We start from the raw sequence: 19483 nt of genomic DNA, 5'->3' as shown, positions 1-19483 counted from the left end.
CATTTATTGACTGACAGCTCTCCTGTCCCTGTGTTGAGAGAAATAGAGAGTAAGTGCAGAGGTGTTGTGTGCGCTGTGTAAACACGATATTTACTGTAATTCTAGACTAAATGTAAACATGCATTTACTCATCTCACTTGCACAAAAACAGATTCAGTATTTCTCAAAATGAATAAAAACAGTGAAAAGCAAACTCAGAATATTATGCAAATCTGCAATAAATAAATGTTAACACAAAAATCCTATATGTATTTAATTCCTTCAGCCTGAGGCTTATTCATTTCACTTTTGATGAGAAAGGGCTTTTACATTTGCCAAAAATAGAATTTTTAATATTAAAAACAAACAAGCAGGCCAGATGAAAAAAAGTAATGCAAAAGTAACATAACGCATTGCTTTTAAATAAAAGGTAAGTAATGCAATTAGTTACTTTCTTAGGGAGTAACACAATATTGTAATGCATTACTTTTAAAAGTAACTTTCCCCAACACTGTTGGAAATGAAATACTAAATAAAACCTGTCTTCATCAGTTCTCTTTTCTCTCTTTTCATAGATGGAAGGGTGTGCGAGTGTTCATCTCTTCTACGTTCAGGGACATGCATGCGGAGAGGGATGTTCTTGTGCGTAGCGTGTTTCCCGAGCTCAGGAGACGAGCCGCTCTGCACTACCTCTACCTGCAGGAAGTGGAGCTGCGCTGGGGCGTCACAGAGGAGGAGTCTAACCGTGCTGTGGAGCTCTGTCTGTCGGAGGTCTGCCGCAGCCAGCTGCTGCTCGGGATTCTGGGAGAGAGATACGGCCTTGTGCCGCCCCGCCCCACCCTACCTGAGCTTCCTCAATACAGCTGGGTAATTACATTTATTTGTCTGATAGATGCTTTATTAAAAGTGTGATCCAAGTGATTATTATTAATCACGTACAGTCTTGCTGCATAACAAGTTTAATGTTAACCAGAGTTAACGTTGACCAGAAAGTTGCAAGCTAAATAAGAGAGGCAAAAAAAATAAAAAATAAAGTATGCTACTGTTCAGAAGCTTGGGCAAATTGTTGTTATTATTATTATTTAAAGACATTAATACTTTAAGCAAGAATGCATTAAATTGACCAAAAGTGAGAGTAAAGATATTTATAACATATAACTCCTTTTTTTTAAACTTCCTACACAACATAGATTCTTGAAAAAAAGATAGATTGTTTCCACAAAAATATTAAGCAGCACAACTTTCAACATTTTCAAAATTGAGTTTAATAAGAAGTGTTTCTTGATACAGGATATTTAATATCCTGTTTATCCTTGTCCTAAAGTCTCATGAATTGTTTTCATTCTTCACTCTGCCAGCTGAACTCTGCGCCTGATGGGTTATCCATCACTGAAATGGAGATTCGACAGTTTCAAGCTCTGTATCCAGACTCTGCCCAGAGCCGCATGTTCTTCTACTTCAGATCACCTCGTCTCGCCAGGTATACATTCACTTATTATTTATCTGCTGACTGGATTCATTTTGTAGTTGACAGACGGCAGCCTAGGAATTAAATAATGGAAAACACAATATCAACTGCAAGCTGATGTTTCTGTGGCTCTGTGATTTACATTAGATACAGTATGTCACATTATCTACATTTCATGTGTTTATGTTTAGTTCGGTGCCAGTGGCATGGAGGACAGACTTTGTGGCAGAATCCAAAGAAGCTGAAGCTAAAATGAACAGCCTGAAAACATGGATCCGGAACAACGACTTCAAAGTGGCAGAAAAGTGAGTTCAGCATATTTGTTTTGTCAGCACAGTGAGTATTTATGTATTTGTTTTTGCAATGCTTCATATTCTCTTAGTTATCCCTGTGAATGGGGTGAGGTGGTGGATGGAAAGCCCTATCTGAAAGGCCTGGAGGACTTTGGGAAGGCGGCGCTGGAGGATATCTGGGAAGTCATACAGCAGCTCTTTGTGGAGGTCAGACTATGATCAAAACACATGAAAAGAAGTGTTTTCATATGTTACACTTTTTGGGGGCCACTCAATCGCTTGAAATATCAATACATCAGTTGAAATATAAATCAATTAAACAATGAATAAGGATGATTTGGGTAAAAAAGATAAGAGAGTCTGCAGTTTGATAAAAAATGGCTCAATTGAAAATATAACTTTTTTAAAAATTCAGTACTTAATTATATTTGATCAATTATATATCAATATCAATTTTATAATAATATAATATTAAAATTATATTAATATTAAAAATAATATTTATAATAATGGAATGGGGATATTCTGCAATCTACATATTCCGAAATCTGTCAGCCTTGGCCAATGACAGGGTCTCAAAAATCTGACAGACAACAGATTAGGTCCTGCCTTCTGGCCTAGTTGGAAAATGAAACGTAGGGCAGTAGATAATATTTATATTATATTATTATATAATATATATATTATATATTATAATTTCTATTTGATTATTGAATGTTCTCTGTTTTTTACTAAATAATTTTTGCTTTTAAAATTGTTTTTTCTTTTCGTGTTAATCTATTTATCATCATGTTTGCACATTTCATAATTTATTTGATACATTTTTTTCTTGACATATGGACCCTTATACACCCCCCCTTTTTTTCTTTTTTTACATTTCCTTATTAATTAGTGGAGTTATTTTAGGAAATTTCTTCATCACTAAAATTCATTTTTTGTTTTTTTTAGGAGACAGATGAAGATGTGGCCTCAGAGATTAAGGAACAGGAAGTGCATCAGGATGCCCAACAGCGGCAGTTTCACGGCAGGGCAAAGCTTATTTCTATGGCAACAGCAAAAGTTCAAGAATGTCAGCAAAAAGGAGGAATTCTGATGGTTGAAGGAAATCCTGGAGAGGGCAAAACTGTGTTCATTGTAACTATACATTGTATGAATAACCATTGTTCTTGATATATTAATGCCAGTGTTTGATCTGTTATTATGTTTGTCTTCTTTTTTTATTAAGGCTGCCCTGGCCCAGGCACTCAAAACCTCTGTCAAAAACAAGAAAGCCCCTCTGTGTGATGTCATATGCTATTCCACAGATGCTAGCCAGTCAGCTTGCAGTATTGTGCAGCTTCTTCGCTGTCTTGTTCAATGGCTGAGGAAAAGAAAAGACGATGTAGAGTTGCCTCCAAACACATATTATAAGTAAGGAAGTATCTGATGTAACATGCATCGTCATTTCAGAAAAATTATTTCATAATTATTCTCTTATTGCATCACAGAGACTTGTTGTCGGAGTTCCACTTGAACTTGAATGAGTTTAACAAAAAGAAGCCACTGGCATTGCTTGTTGATGGGGCGGACCATATCCATGACGGTCGAGGTCAAAGGGTGTCAGAATGGATCCCACAGCACATCCCTAAAGTGAGAGAGAGGAACATGCACGCACAAAAACATATGCACACTTACTGGAAATAAGTGTAGTTAAAAATGATTAAACTTTCTCATCAACCTGTCACTGTGTTCGTTTTCCTCTCAGGGGGTCTGTTTGGTCCTGTGTGTTACTTCAGATTCATCCCTACAAAACACTCTTAGCAAAAGTAAAGGTACTGTGTCATTTCCACTGGGGCAATTATCTTTACCTGACAAGAAAGAGATTGTGCAGAAGCAGCTTGTTGAGTTTGGAAAGAAACTGAGCGATTCTGCTTTCAATAACCAGGTGAACTTCCCTTTTGCTGTTGGGAGTAATATAAGAAAAAATTGACACCTTTTTGCATATCTAGTAAATGTATCATTGTGTATCCTCTGTAGCTTCAGACACTGCTGATGAAGAAAGGCTCTGTGAGTCCACTCTACCTCTGTTTGGCTTGTGAGGAGCTTAAGAATTATGCCTCCTTTGAGAAGGTAAATAATTGTTAAAGAATACATTTTTTTAAATGTGTTTTTTAGTGATCCACATAATGTTGTTTTGCTAAAGAAGTCTGAAGTTAAACGTAAAATTGATTATGAAATTTGTTATTTACTGTAGATGAAGGACAGCCTCCAGTCTCTTCCTCAGTCTCTTGGTGAGCTGGTGCAGCACAGTCTGCTGAGGCTGCAGAATCAATATTGCAGAGCAGGACTGGGATGGGCATTAGCTACACTTGCCATCAGCTTCACCGGTACAAGACATAATATATGTTTTGCTAATTCTGTAAATGTGGCTTTAAAAGGGTCCAGGGTGGGCCTGTCCCATTCAAATATCCAACCCTCTTAAAGGGGAAATACATTGATAAGTATCAAATAGTGATACTAATATAGCACTAAATGAGTATATCATAGTAAATACATGGTAAATCATCCAGAACTTGGGACTTGACCTGTAGCCCAATTTACATCTTGAAGTCCAGTCACATTAACAAAATTACAGTGAAGTTTCATGGACAAAAAAGGTCCAATGTGTATTGTAAATTCGATCTGTTGTGTCTGTTGTGTAGCGATGTATGAAGCACAGGCCACACAGAAGTCACTTTCAAGCCAAGTGACTTTCTGTTTGTCAGTGTGGCGAATAGTGACGTATTTCCAACTGAAATGGAATATTGTATAGAGAGCGGGGTTTTATTTTTGCGCTCCTCCTCTCCATCTCCACCTGTCCTCACCAGTGCCATTCAAGAGCGGAAGCAAGTGTTCAGATTTTGATTAAAGATTACCAAGACAAACAATTTTTTTTTCAGTGGATGAACTTGCACAAATTAATTGTTCACCTCAGGACTAGCAATGTGTGCTAACAAAATAAATATTGTAAATTTTAATTTCATTTGGACTTTAAGCTAAAGCTTATACTTAAACTATATTGAATATTGAGAATTATATAGTTTATATGGTCATTTGTTAGAAGTTTTTATATATATATATATATATATATATATATATATATATTTTTTTTTTAATTAATTAATTAATTAACTAATTATGTGTATTGGATATATGAAGGAATCTTCAAACATAATCCAAAAGCTTAAATTTATTTGTTGACTTTTAAAATATTTTATTAGTTTTTATTTTATTTTAATTTAAATTTCTGTTCAGTTCCTTATCTAAATAAAAGTTTTTGCATGGAGCACAACATTTCATGTATTTATTTATTTTTAACTGGATGTATTGAAAATAAATGTTTCTCTAATCAATAATCACTTTCTTTCACAGGACTGCGGGAGAGTTCTCTTTACACTATACTGAACATGTGCAATGATTTAAACTCCAGAGGTGGGCTGGTGACATGGCAGGAAATTCTCCATATAGCGAGGCATCCAGAGAGCCGTGTTCCCATGGCAGTATTCTCTCAGCTGGCACGAACTTTGCACAGGTACAGCCCGATAAAATATATAAGGAGTAACTACTTTTTGACCAGGAATAATTTGTTTGGTCATTCTTCTAATGCAGCCTAATTGGACCGTCCCATGGTCAGGGCTCAGACGACCTCCTGATTTTGACCCATCCAGAGGTGAAGTCAGCCTTTGAACGTCTGTATCTGTCTACTGAGGAGAGTAGAACCAGAAGTCATCTGATAATTGCAGGTGAAACAAGATACATGTAAATCATGATGCATTTTATGTGTTTTATACACTATCATTATGGTTAGTTTTTTTAAGGATGCATTAAATTGAGACTTTTATATTGTTACAAAAGATTTTTATTTCAAATCACTGCTGTTCTTTTTTTTTTATCAGAGAATCTTGAAAAAAAAATTATTAGATATTAAAATGATTTCTGAAGGATCATGTGACTCTGAAGACTGGAGTAATGGCTGCTTTGATGTCACAGGAACAAATTACATTTTAAAATGCATTAAAATCGAAGTTATTTGAAATTAAATAATATTTCACAATAGATTTTGCTGTTTACTGTATTTTTTAATCAAATAAATTGATGAGCATAAGAAAATTCTTCCCAAAAAAAATCTTACCGACCCCAAACGTTTTAAAAGGCAATGCATGTTTTTATATATTTATTTCTGTATAAACTTTTCCCAGCTCACCTTTGGGTGCAGTCAAATCCTCAGGGCAAGGACACATTTCTTCACTCTGATGCTGATATTCTGTCTCAACTCCCTGCACACCTGGTCAGTGTCCTCCTGCTCTTTTCTTTGATCTTTCAGCTTCAGTGAGCAATGTGAGGTTACAAAACTCATAGAAATGTATATTCTCTCTCTCTGTGCTCAGATGGGCAGTAATCAGTGGGAGACTTTGTGTTTTCTGCTGTCCAGTTACTGCTTCCTCTATGCTAATGTGCGGCATGGACTTATTCACCAACTTCTGGAGACCTACATTTTGTTTGGTAAGAGAACCCTAAAGCTTCTGATTTTAAGCAGTAGTACATTTGTCTTTTTTCTACATAGTTCACAGGGTGTCATACTGATTGTTTTTCCTTTTATTCTCTTAGCCCTAAAATATGAGACCCATCAGCTGCAATCCAAAACATCAGCTGGTATTTTAGTTTTATATTATTGTATGTGTATAAAAACCTGATTATAGTGACTTGAAAAGGGACTCAACATAGATTCATGATCATGATGTGTACTAAATGAGTGGAAATGTGTACTGAAATTGCAAATAAATGTTTTTGTGGTAAGCCTATATTAAATTCATGGACCAAATTCATGTTTTCAGATAACATGAAGGATTTTGAAGACTGTCTGAGTTTTCTGAAGCGTCACAGCCTTCTCTTCTCCCAGTGGCCTGCTCTCTTTGTACAAACAGCTCTTAATGAACCTTGTGACAGCTCTGCCCATTTGTGGGCAGAAAGCATGACAAGAAATGGAGGAGTACATACTGTAAAATGGCTAAACCAAACAGATGCAGTACCAAAAGAAGCCAGGTACCAATATTGGTCCTTATTAATAGCACATTATTCTCTTATTCTGAGTTTAAACAGTCATTTATGAGTCCTGGGCCCATATTTTTAAAGCTTCTAAGAATCCTCTAAGAAAGCTCCTAATTTAACTCTTAGCTTAAGAGAGATTTGGGACCAATCTGAGAGCAACTCTGAGCGAGGAAAACTTAAAAAATGTATTTAGTTACAACTTGTAGTACACTTGAACCCATCTTTCATACACTAGTACACTCAAGTGTACTACAAGTTGGAACTAAATACATTTTTTAAACACAGTGATAGTATGTTAAAAGTGCATTTTAGTTCATATTCATGGTGTCCCAAAATAGCACAGTTGAGTACACTTAGATTACACTTAAATTTATCTTAAGAAGTACTAAAGAATCATTTTTAGTATATTAAGTAAAAGATTAGTGCGCAAAAATAGAGCACTTTAATTACATTATGGAAGTGTACTTTTTTCACCTGGGATAAAAGTCAGTTTCCAAAATCTGTCAGTTTTATAGCTAAATACAAACGGTGTGTCTTACAATTATGTGTTTTTCAAGCTCTTTAATGTGGTGTGACAAATCGCTGTATTCAATCAATTCATTCAATTATACTGTTTTCTTTTTGAAAATTCCACAACCTACTCCGCAAAAAAATGTCTGTGGCGCCCAACCTTTCAGTTCCTCACATGTAGCCTACTGTATTTAATTAAAAACAACAATAAAACGTTCAAAGGTTGAAGTAGGCTCCAACTTGAGTTGAGTTGAGTTTTCTGAGGTATATAACGTTAAGTGACTATTCACAAGCTGTTTTATTCATGGTATAATACAGTAAATGAAATAATTACAATAATGAAATAATATTTCACCTCTTCAAATCCATTCATTAGCCTATTTGTAGCGTACCATCGCAATAAGCTTTGTTGCTTTTAATATAACACAGCTCAGCTTTCAAATTCTGTCAGTTTTATCACGAAATACAAAGTATAAATGTGTTTTTCCTCTTTATTTAAAGTTATAGCATGATATAAGGAACATCAGAAGGCATGGAAAAAAATAGGATAGTCTAATTATATGCCGCTTAAACTGAGGTGAATACAGCGATCTGTCACACCACATTAAAGAGCATGAAAAACACATTATTGTAAGACATACTGTTTGTATTTCGCTATAAACCTGACAGAATTTGAAAGCTGATGCTTTGAATTTCTCCAGGTGCTCCCAATCGGGGACATTTGCATGCGCAATACAGGCTATACTCTCAAAATATAATAACTTTAATCTCATAAATGCTACGACTTAATTCTCGTAATTTTGACTTTATTCTCGTAGTTTTGAATTTATTCTCAAAATATTTCAGCTTTATTCTTATAATTGTGACTTTATTGTAATTTTGACTTTATTTTCAAAATATTTTGACTTTATTCTCGTATTGCTACGACTTTATTCTCGTAATTTTGACTTTTTTCTCAAAATATTACGACTTAAATCTCGTAATCTTAGATTTTTTTAATGTGGCACTAAAATGCCGTCAGACTAAAGAAACTCTTAAGCCTCTTAAAAGCCCTTGTCCATACTCCTAACAATTTTGGACCTAAGACCTCTTTTAAGGGTTAAGATGCTTACTGAATTACTTTTTTCTTTACTATCTGTATTATCTTTTACTATATTCTACTATATTATCTTTTCTTTAATTTTAAGAGGAAAACCCACATTTCTAAGAATTTTCTTAGAATTTTGTTACTAGGAGCAACTCTTTGTACTAAGATTTTTCATGAAAACGGGCCCAGATTGATAGGGAGAAATACTGTAGAACCTGTGGAAATACTATTTAGTTTAGCTATCTAATAACGGCTATTTATGCTATTTAGAATTTAACATAGTAAGTGTCACAAATTTGATTATGCAAAATTTTCCAATATTTCTTATATTGGAAATATAAGATATAATATTTCTTTTTTTCCATGTTTAAATTATATATTAAATTTTCATGTTTGAATCAGATGTAATTGAATAATGATGTTTCAGACGTTTTGGACAGCACTATGTACAAAAGTTATTTATCTACAATTTTTTAAAATATGTTTTAATATTGTTTTTTTCTGCTCAGTGAGCTGGTTTCCACCTTCCACTCTGAGCCGAGTTGTGTGGTGGTGAGTCCTAATGGAAAACTTGTAGCAGTAGGAACCGGAGACGGAACAATTCACTTCCTGCATACAGAGACTGGACAGGTAACATTTAAGCATAAAAAATGGAAATCTACTATGATTTTCTGCATTTTTAAGATATGTCAGTGGACATAACAATTGACTTTTTTTTTTTTTTTTTTGCGAACAGGAAGTGAAGTCATTGATGAGCAGTGGTGATGGCATCTCCGGTTGCATCTTTCTTGGGGAGGAGCTTCTGGCAACAACCTCGTTTGATGGGCAGGTGGAGGTGTGGGATGTTGCGAGTGGTTGCAGGTAATTTTTTTTTCCTGACTCACATGAATTAAATATTAAAGGGTTAGTTCACCCAAAAATGCTCTTTCAAGTCTTTCAAAAAGTCTTTCACAAGTGATTATTATGTTTTAAATATGGTTATTTTTCTTACAAAAACGCATCGATTCGCTACTGGAGGTCTTTGTTCACCCCCAGGAGCCATATGAGACACTTTTTTTTATGGATGGGCGCTTTTTATTTAACTTATTTTGGACTGAAGCACTGCAACACCCGCTGACTGCAATGATAGAGCTTGGAATAGCCAGGACAATTTTTAATACAACTCCGACTGGATTCGTCTGAAAGAAGAGAGTCATATACACCTAGGATGCCTCGGGGGTGAGTAAAACAGCCTAATTTTCATTTTTGGGTGAACTAACCCTTTAATGAAATATGACTAACCTGTGAAAAAATTCCATCACTTTAAGAACTGCCCATGTAAATGCTCACTCCAGCAAGATCACAGGATGTGATGTCAGTCCAGACAGAAAATTCTTTGCTACTATCTCACTAGACTTAAACTTGAAGGTAAAACCAAGAAAAAAAATCTGTTTAATTCTGAACTACATGTGATGTTGTGCTGTTTTAAAGTTTTCGTCATTTATGTGTGAGGTGTGGTCAGTGCAGAAGAGCACAGAGGTGGCTTCTCTCATGAATCCCTCCCCCCTGAACTGTGTGAACTTTGACCTTGAGGGTCAGCTCGTGGCAGTGGGATGCTGGGATGGAGCCGTTCGTTTGTGGAACTGGCTTGAACAGAAAAACGTTACGGTGAGGAACGGCACCAAAGACATGTCATTATGCCTTATATACTAAAACTTACCATTTCTATTCTATTTAGACTCTGTTAGGTCATCAGAGTTCAGTGCGGAGTCTGTCTTTCTCTCCCTGCTCCTCCATGTTGTGCTCAGGCTGTCTGTCAGGAGAAGTGCGGCTCTGGTCAGTGGCAGCAGCTGCTTGTGTGGGCAGTTATCATGCTCACCGCGGCTCCACGCAGTCACTAAACTTCCTGCAGGGAGGAAACCTCTTGCTGAGCGCTGGACATGACAGTGTGGTGAGGAATATGATCTTACAGTTAGGCTGCGTTCCATCCCATTTTTTTTATGACCTTCACTCGCAAACTTCCCTCTGTCTTGTTTACTCGAATGTACGTCATTGATTACATTGCATGAGTGCCCACTACTGGCGGAACCCTTAGAATGGGCTGAATTGGAATGTCCTAAGCCCTTGATCACTTAGAATCCGCTATGGAGTTGGTTTATTGTTTACATTTTTCCCCTTACGAATTTGTTTGGTGCAGCATTCTATATGTATATAGGAATGCTTGGGCTGTTATAAATGTTAAAAAAATAATTTATATATTATAGAGTTCTTTGGGGTGGGGATAAATTAAACACGATCTGCAAGATCGTCATAATCGTGTTGCATTGTGGTCTATTAAGTGGCCTGAAGTGTGCATATGAAGCATGACATATGAATGACTCGCTCCCTCTGTCAAAATCGAGGGGTCGAGGGTCTGTCCATATAAACTTCCCTCGTCCACTTCACGAGGTGGCATGCGCTTCTAAATGGCAGCGGGGATTCCCCTGAGGGGGAAATGCTAAGGGAAGTTTGCGAGATTTTGTTACAGTGATTCACTCTGCCATGCATCTTAAAACACTCAGTATTAATTGAATACTTTTTTGTTGTCTAGGTTCATGTATGGTCTGGTGGTCTTGGGCAAACTGTTGCTGTACTGGGAGAAGAAAAGGTACTTTCAGGTTCTTGCATTAGCATTGCTATTAATTTTAGAATTTTTACTGCTTATACTACTTATCAGTATTAAATTCTGAAATAAATTCAGCCTGAACTGCTTGACTTACAGACCTTTTTTTATAAAAGACCTTTGCCTCTGTTGGTCTTTGTAAACTTGTACATATTTGTGTGATATTTAGGTCTGTTAATTTAACTAACGGGTGTATAAATACATAAGAAACAACAACGGAGTGTCTTTAAAAGCCCTCTTTTGTGAATGGGTTAAATGCAGAGCACAAATTCTGAGTATGGGACACCATACTTGGCCACACGTCATATCCTGTCCTTTCCTTTCCTTTCCTTTCCTTTCCTTTCAAGATGATGTTATTTAATCATCATTTGCAGACACCAACATTGCAACAACAAAAACATGCCAGAGCCAGGCATAGAAATGAAGATGAAGCTAATGCTCTGTGTGTGGCTGTAGCCGGTGGATACACTGCTGTGGGCTACCATGGAGGTGGTATCAAAATGTTCAAATTTAAATCAGGTAAATAAACATTTACATCCATTTAAAAAACTATAGAGCAGGAGCAGAACTCATCCCAAAATGTTTTGTGCTGTAGGAGAGAAGGTTTGGTCCAGTGAGGACCTCCTGGTGTCCATGCTCTGCCTCATGTGGATGGAGGTCAAAGAAACAGAGCTGCTGCTGTCGGGGGCCATGGATCACCGTCTCAGGGTCTGGGAAAGGCAAGGAGAAAATCCAGAAAATCTTGTGTTGGTAGGATCTTTTGGCGTGCAGAAGGGACCTATTCTCGCCCTGGCTCAAAACTCCACCTGTGTGGCTTCTGCATCTGGTCAGTGTACACAAAATATTTTTTAACCTTTATTTATATAGCACTTTCATACAGTACAGATATACAGTGTGTTACGAACCCAAAGTGGTCTAAGGGTACTGGAGTCCAACATATAAAATTGACATGAAAAATAAATACGTACAGCCAATGTGTGGGGCAAAGAGCCACGAAACCAGAAGAATATAGCGCAGAGTGATTTATTAAGGGTAAATGCGAGGTAAATATAAGGGTTTAATGGTGCCACAAAAAGTGGTATAAGTATATGTACAGTATTTACAGAAACAGTCATACACAAGCAGGGCTGGATTTACGCATAGGCATTCTAGGCACTTGCCTATGCTTGCTCGTCCAGGGGGGGCCCAAACACAATGAAGAGATATATATAATATTTTTGTTATACTATGGGATATCTACAACAGTAAAAGAACCAAAACCCCAGAAGACATTGAGCAAATAGCGCACACACACGGAGTCGCGGACAGAAACTTGTCATCAGCGCTGCGGCTGCCCCGCGAATTTATCAATAAAAGAGTTTCGCAGCTGAAAAGCTACATGACATTTCTCAGTAGCGAGGTTCTTGAAGCAGTTCAAAGATTCGTTATTAGTAGACTCTGCTGCTGAATACTGTTGAGAGACGCACAGACGCAAGTATTCACACGCACTTAATCTCTCCCTTTCGCTCTTTCTCTCTCTCTAATAACTGCGTTAGACTGCATTAATAACTGCATTAGCCTGCATATCAATGGCTCAAGCCTCTGTTATTAGCTCTAAAATGACGTTTTGGAATTTGCAACGGAAGGTTTGGGATGAGGTGCGTAAAAAATTAGATAGTTCAACACCCACGAGATTTCAGGACGGAAACATGTAAAATGTCTTGAAACAAAACATCTGAACAATTGATGTGTGATTGTGACTCCAGGCCGTTAAAATTATTAGAGAAATAATGCACTCCCGAAGTGGTTATGTGGCCACGTCGCCGCGCCTATTAATGGAATGAAATGCAATTTGTTTGAATTCTCAAACAAATTTAAGAACCTACATTCGATTTTTATTGACTTAACGCAAGCGCTTATTGCGATAGAAAACACTGTAACGGTTTCCACTGATTAAGAAATATTTTTTTTTGCTTGGGTGGTAATATTAGGCCTATTATATTAATAGGGAAGGGGGGCCCAAAATTAGTTTTGCCTATGTCACGAAAAGAGGTAAATCCGGCCCTGTACACAAGACAAAGGGAATGGGAAGAAGGTATGCGGGCAGCGCCAAATAAAAGAAAATAACAAAACCAAACACCCTCTAACTTATAAATATCCCCCTAAGCCTAACTACGAAAAGAAAATGTGAAAAAGAAAAGTCTTCAGCATCCGAGACGCCCTAACTAAACTACACTATCTAGCCAAAAGCAAAAGTACAAGGAGTGGCACTCGCCCCTAACCTAATGTACTATACAAAGGCAGAATCCTACGTGTTGCAGTGTATGTCACGTGATGTGCTTACCTGTCCGCTTCTTACCGGCCTCGTAACAAATAATAAAACGCGTGCTTAAATATGTTACATTAAGGGGTGAGTGGGGACATATATATATAATGAAGCCAAATGTACACACAGGGCAAGCAACAAACAAAAGGGGATAAAAGAATCAAGCAGGATGGCAACAAAAATGACGAGCACAAAACCGCAACAACATGGGGGGCTTGCAGGTGGTCTGGCATGCTCTTTTATCTGGGGTGGTCTTGTCCGATTGGGAACGGCAGGATGGGTGACGTCAGCGGCTAATGGACCAGTGGCTAATCAAATAGTCATAAGAAATAACTAAGAAAGTGAAAGTAAATAAGAGAAGCAAAGACAGAAAGAAACACACGACACAACATGAACACGAAACAGTGTTTTAAAGCAGCTTTACAACTATAGACAACAAAATAGTGGTTCAATGATGCAAAAAAATCTAATTCTGTTGAAGAGCTCTAAAAACATAATGGTAAACAGTCATTATTCAGTTGAAATCAGTTCAATTTTGGTTCAGTTTGGTTCAATAACTGTGTAATGTCCATCAATTTAAACCAGTGATGTCAGCATGCAGCTCAGTTCAGTTCTCATCCAATAGTGTCTGTGCAAATCATTCAAGTGTGCCCAAATAAGCAAGCCTAGTCTCAGCCTCAGATGGGGCCGTCGGCTGAACATCTGATGAATATGGCACACAAAAATGGAAACACTTCAGGAGTTTCGAAGTCGTCATCTGATTGGTTGAATTCTACAGTATTTCCGGGAGACTTGTGTGTCGCGTTCTTTAAAGGGATAGTTCACCCAAAAAATGAAAATTCTGTCATTAATTACTCACCCTCATGTCGTTCCAAATCTGTAAGGCCTTCGTTCATCTTCGGAACACAAATTAAGATATTTTTGATGCATTCCGAAAGAGCTCTCTGACCCTCCATAGACAAGCAAGGATCCTTACACAATCAAGGGTCCAAAACGAAGCAAGGAAATCGTTACAATAATCCATGTGACATCAGTGGTTCAACTTTAATGTTATAAAGCTACGAGAATACTTTTTGTGTGCAAAGAAAACAAAAATAACGACTTTATTCAACAATTCTTTTATTTAAAATACGTTTTATTTAAATATTTTTATTAAAATGTTTTTTATTTTCTATTTAGCATTTTATTTTTTATTTTATTTTCTATTTGCTAAATGCCTACAAAGTGCTGTTTAGTTCATGTTATCAGCATCTGACTCTGTGTGTCTGTAACGGAGTACAAAACCTCTCTCTCACCTCAGCTCAGCTGCTCCAGTGACTGTAAGCTGCGGATGTGGGATATCCAGACAGGACGTTTGTTGAGAGAGATCCTCTCTAGTTCATCTCTGAGCACATTGTGCTGTTGGGTAAGACAGCTGTGCCATGTTGCAAAGACATACAGAAGTGGAACCTGTTTATATTTATGTAGTTTTTTTATGTCTTTAGGAGGATCATGTAATGGCAGGCTCTACAGACGGACTGCTGATGGTTTGGAAGTGGGAATCAGGGGTAGAAATCACCAGGATCCAGGCCCACAAGTCACGTCTCCATCACTGCACTGTTGTCTCTCAGCCAGGTACAGTGACTAATATACACATGTACACACAAATAGCTGTTTGATATCGAAATATAGATATGTATCCTGCAAAAATATTTTTTCCACACAGATCTGGAAAAGAATTTAAAACCGAAAGATTTACTAGTAGCTTCAGCATCAGAAGAGGGAACGGTTAAACTCTGGCATCCACTGCAGGTAACAACTCAATGTTTTTCATTAATAGTTTGTTTAATTACATACTTTTAAAAATAAAAATTAATTGAAAATCAGGTATTTAAAATATTTCCCAGAGATTAATTCTTGGGATGCATAATATATCGATACTATACTGGTCATCAGTCGATATTTATGGAAGCTTGTCCAGCCATAGGATAAAAAAATAAAAAAGGTAATTGCAACTTTTTCCTCATAATTTAGACTCTTTTACATGCAATACAGAATTGCAAGACATAAACTCAGAATTACGAGGAATAAAGTCAGTTGCAAAGTCGCAATTACCTTTTTTATTAAAGGGGTCATATGATGTTGCTAAAAAGAACATTATTTTGTGTATTTGGTGTAATGAAATGTGTTTATGCGGTTTAAGGTTCAAAAAACATTGTTTTCCACATACTGTACATTATTGTTTCTCCTCTATGCCCCACCTTTCTGAAACGCGTCGATTTTTACAAAGCTCATCGGTCTGAAAAAGCGAGGTGTGCTCTGATTGGCCAGCTATCCAGTGCATTGTGATTGGCCGAATACCATCAAGTGTGTGACGGAAATGTTACGCCCCTTACCATACTGTAAGGCCGTGTCCTGGAGCGACGAGACAAAAACATTAAAACCCATTACAAACGAAGCTTTGCAACTTTACAGATCTTCTTTATGCACCAAGAGCTTGTAACACTTCAAAGAGAAAGGAAAAATTTAAATCGCATCATATGACCCCTTTAAACAAAAAAAAAAAACAGAATTGTGAGAAGTGAACTCAGAATTCACTGACAAAAAGGCAGAATTCTGAGTTTATATCTCACACAATTTCCTGAGAATTTGCGGTCATTAAATGCTCACTTACAGTTAATGTTTGAATAACACTAGTAATTTAATAATACTGCTAAATTTAATCTTTAGCAAATCTCAAAAGGAATCCATTTTCATATTGTACATTATGATGTGATGGTTAATTTATTTCTAAAATATAAGTGTTGTTTTAGACAATATAGTAGAGAATTTGATATTCACCATTTGTTGTTACTGGCCATAAAATGAAAATAATTGTTGTCGTATCTGTATCGGTCAGAATTGTAATATCAGTCCATTCCTAATTTATTCTCAAAAATGGTTTTCATAGGTACAGCATCACAACACTCTGCATGGGCACAGTGCAGAAATCCAGTCTTTAGTGTGCAAAAAGGCCGGACTGCCGGAGTTTCTCACTGTCTCAGCTGATCGTTCCCTCAGGTCATGGAGCGTCACCACAGCAATGGGTATGACAGAATGGTCAAAAAAGCAGAATCCTAATTGATGCAAAAATCGCAACACTTGTTTTTTTGTGAAACTATAGCAGTGCATCCAAATATAGCATTTGTTTGGTATTATTAACTTAACTTTTTTTATATACATTCATCCACAGAAACCCCTCACTGCCAGAAAGGCATTGTCAGAGCTGTGTGCTTCCTGGGTACTGATGATCTCATGGTGTGTGGTTATGACACAGGCAGATTGGAGATATGGCTTCAGAATTCAATAGTTTACTGTAAGAAGGTAATCATGGGTTGGGAACTGACATTATTATTTGTTGATCAGTTATTAAAAATACAGTGTGAGTGTGCTCTTTACCCTCTTTCAGTTGGAAATGTCAGAGTGAACGGCTCTGTGTGTGTTGTTTGAAGGTCAGTGATGGCAGCTTATGTGCAGTCACTGAGATGCCGGACGATGAGCTGGCGGTGGGTTGCAGCAACTGCTCTGTCTGTATCTGGAAGCTGGAGCGGGATGTCAAGAAGTGCATTGTGGGGTAATGACTTTTAAGCCTCTTCACTTCCATACTTCAGTTTTGCAAACTTGTGCCCAAATTGTGCCATTTTGAACCAAGAATATGTGTGTGTATTTATATGCCTGTCCTTGAAAATGCATTTCATTTCAGTAGTGTAATTACAAGCATAATAATGTTATTTATTTCATAATAATAATTATGTGATTTTTGGATTGGATCACTTTAGGATTAACTTAATCTAAAAATCTAATAATTTATGATTAAATTTTTTTTTTATCATTTATTTATATTGTTAAATGTAAACTTTAATTAATCTCAAAATGAATATCCATATTTAATACTGTCATAATGTTCTAAATTCACTTTACATTTCACTAAAATTTAAATGATTGATTTTTTTTTGTGTTTTATTTTACATTTATTTAAACAAAATAGTATAGATTCTTATTATCTGCCAATGATCAGTTATTATTTTATTTTGTTCCAGACTCGGTAAGGTGTCTTCATTCAAAGTGAAGTCTCCTATGAGCTTTTTGTTCTACTGTGGCAGTCTGTTTGGAGTATGTACGGATGGAAAAATCATTGATGTGGTCTCTACTAAAGACGAGATCAGAGAAGTTTTTACGTAAATAAACTCTATTATTACTATTTTTTATACAGCTTTCCTGCACTCCTCTGTTAAGCATTTTCCCATGCAAGGTGGCAAGTGCATAGTGAATAATAACATTCCATTCCTTCACTGGGTAATAAGTAAATGTACAGTATGTGTTTTATTGTAGCTGGGCAAACGAGGTATATCCTCTCGGCGTCATGGTGAATGATAGCAAGAGCTTTTGGCTGTTGGGTCAGAAACAGGGCGTTCTGTACATTGGCCTCATTGTAAGTTCATCATCTGTCATTATCGTGTGATATTGACATTGACAGTGAAAATTGTTATAATAATCTGAAATGATGTCTTCCAGTTGTCTGTGAATTCGAGTGGGTCTGACATAACCTTTTGTGAAGATGCAGTGGGCCAGAGGCCGGATTACTTAGAGGAAGAGGAGGAAAGAGATGAGAAAATGGAGGAGCGGCGGCAGCAGGAGGAGAAGGAGAAGCAGCAGCCGGAGGAGGGGGAACAGCAGCAGGAGGAAGAACAGCGGCAGCAGCAGGAGCAGGAGGAGGAAGTGGAAGAGCAGCAGCAGCAGGAGGAAGAGGAGCCGAAGAAACTGAGTGAGGAACTGCGGAGGGAGAGGCAAATTGCAATCCAGAGGGCTGCGCAGATCAGCACCTGGATCACAGCCGCAGCAGTGCAGAACGGTACTAGGGCTGGGTTTTGACACAAATTTCACGATTCGATTCGATTCTCATTCACAAGCTTACGATTCGATTACCAATTTGATTTGATTCATATCGATATATATCAGGTACAGTGCATGCCAAATTTTCTCAAGGAAAAAAAAATCTCTCAACTAATGCTGTAAAATATACATGAGAGTCAGTTGGTACTACATTACTATAATATTAAAGGTTAAAATGAACTGATTTGTTAATTTCACTTAATGAAGTTTTTAAAATAATAAAGTTACAATTACATCATATTTCTACTTCAAATTTTTTTTTAAATATAAACATAATGGTGTCTGTCATAAAATCTTGATGGATTTATTCAAACATAAATTAAACATTGAAGAACAGTAAAATTTATAATGAATATGTTATATGGTGCATAAATTTAGCAAAATGCCCCTCTCTACAGTTTATTTTTCTGAGGTAAATGTGATGTTACGTGGCATTGTTTACAAGCCGTTATATTGACGTCTTTGCGCAGCTGAAACACTGATTGAGCGATTACATGGATACGGATTGTAAAGTTATACTCTTTCTTTCAACTTACCTTCGGATGTTTAGTCATGTTTATTTTGTGCTGAAACTGGTATTAATGTGGAGGGGATGATCAGTTCACGTGCGCCTCGCGCTGCCGCGTCTGTTGAACTGAGATCTGTCACTCCACATTAAACAGCGCCAAAACGGCATTTATTGTTTGAATACTGCAATACAATGGACAGAATTTGAAATTTGAGACTTTGTTTCATATTAAAAGAGCCAAAGCACAATGCTTATTGCGATATATTGGATGGGACATTCCGTCCCCTTCAACGTTCAGTCCATTAACTGAAAACAGGCTAGACTAATCGATTCTTGGGATTTAAGAATCGATATCGTTCCGTAAAAATGAGAATCAATTAAAGGTGCAGTAGGAGATCTTGGAAAATGCTAACTTTAGCCTGATAGCACTGAAAGCGAACGTCCCACCCTCCCTGCAATCGCTGTCCAAAGCCACGCCCCCTGAACGCATTTACGCTCACAGACCAGAATACCAGTGACAACATTACTACAATAGGCTACATCAGCGGTTCCCAATTCCAGCCCATGTTCCGAAGTGAAGTAAACTTCAACGGATTTCCCCTGCTCAGGGAGTAGGGAGCAATGAACACTGTGTAGGGATCATATCAATCGGAACACAGTTCATGCATGTAGCTCTCTTCTAACGAGCTGGTTATCTGAATTGGGTGTGTTAAC

At 37.1% G+C, this 19483-nt stretch overlaps 1 protein-coding gene across 1 annotated transcript in view; it reads left to right on the top strand.

The window, feature by feature from the left end:
* LOC107738210 (telomerase protein component 1-like) overlaps positions 1-19483 on the top strand; it is a gene marked incomplete at its 5' end in the record, with an annotated part of 33648 nt that overhangs the window by 10190 nt on the left and 3975 nt on the right. Inside the window, 32 exon segments of the mRNA XM_016549946.1 lie at positions 1338-1459; positions 1639-1752; positions 1830-1947; positions 2689-2874; positions 2966-3150; positions 3228-3369; positions 3485-3664; positions 3757-3849; positions 3974-4106; positions 5131-5290; positions 5368-5501; positions 5958-6046; positions 6147-6261; positions 6367-6411; positions 6594-6801; positions 8914-9034; positions 9141-9265; positions 9712-9811; positions 9896-10051; positions 10122-10334; positions 10974-11030; positions 11393-11564; positions 11641-11864; positions 14627-14755; positions 14835-14964; positions 15056-15141; positions 16280-16415; positions 16562-16692; positions 16821-16942; positions 17409-17546; positions 17701-17800; positions 17884-18220. Coding sequence (XP_016405432.1) covers positions 1338-1459; positions 1639-1752; positions 1830-1947; positions 2689-2874; positions 2966-3150; positions 3228-3369; positions 3485-3664; positions 3757-3849; positions 3974-4106; positions 5131-5290; positions 5368-5501; positions 5958-6046; positions 6147-6261; positions 6367-6411; positions 6594-6801; positions 8914-9034; positions 9141-9265; positions 9712-9811; positions 9896-10051; positions 10122-10334; positions 10974-11030; positions 11393-11564; positions 11641-11864; positions 14627-14755; positions 14835-14964; positions 15056-15141; positions 16280-16415; positions 16562-16692; positions 16821-16942; positions 17409-17546; positions 17701-17800; positions 17884-18220 — 4501 coding nt within the window.

Source organism: Sinocyclocheilus rhinocerous, unplaced genomic scaffold, assembly GCF_001515625.1.
Source record: "Sinocyclocheilus rhinocerous isolate Xijiao unplaced genomic scaffold, SAMN03320098_v1.1 scaffold254, whole genome shotgun sequence".
Taxonomy (NCBI): Eukaryota; Metazoa; Chordata; class Actinopteri; order Cypriniformes; family Cyprinidae; genus Sinocyclocheilus; species Sinocyclocheilus rhinocerous.
Note: the sequence above shows the minus strand (reverse complement) of the source record. Positions and strands in the feature narration are given on the sequence as shown.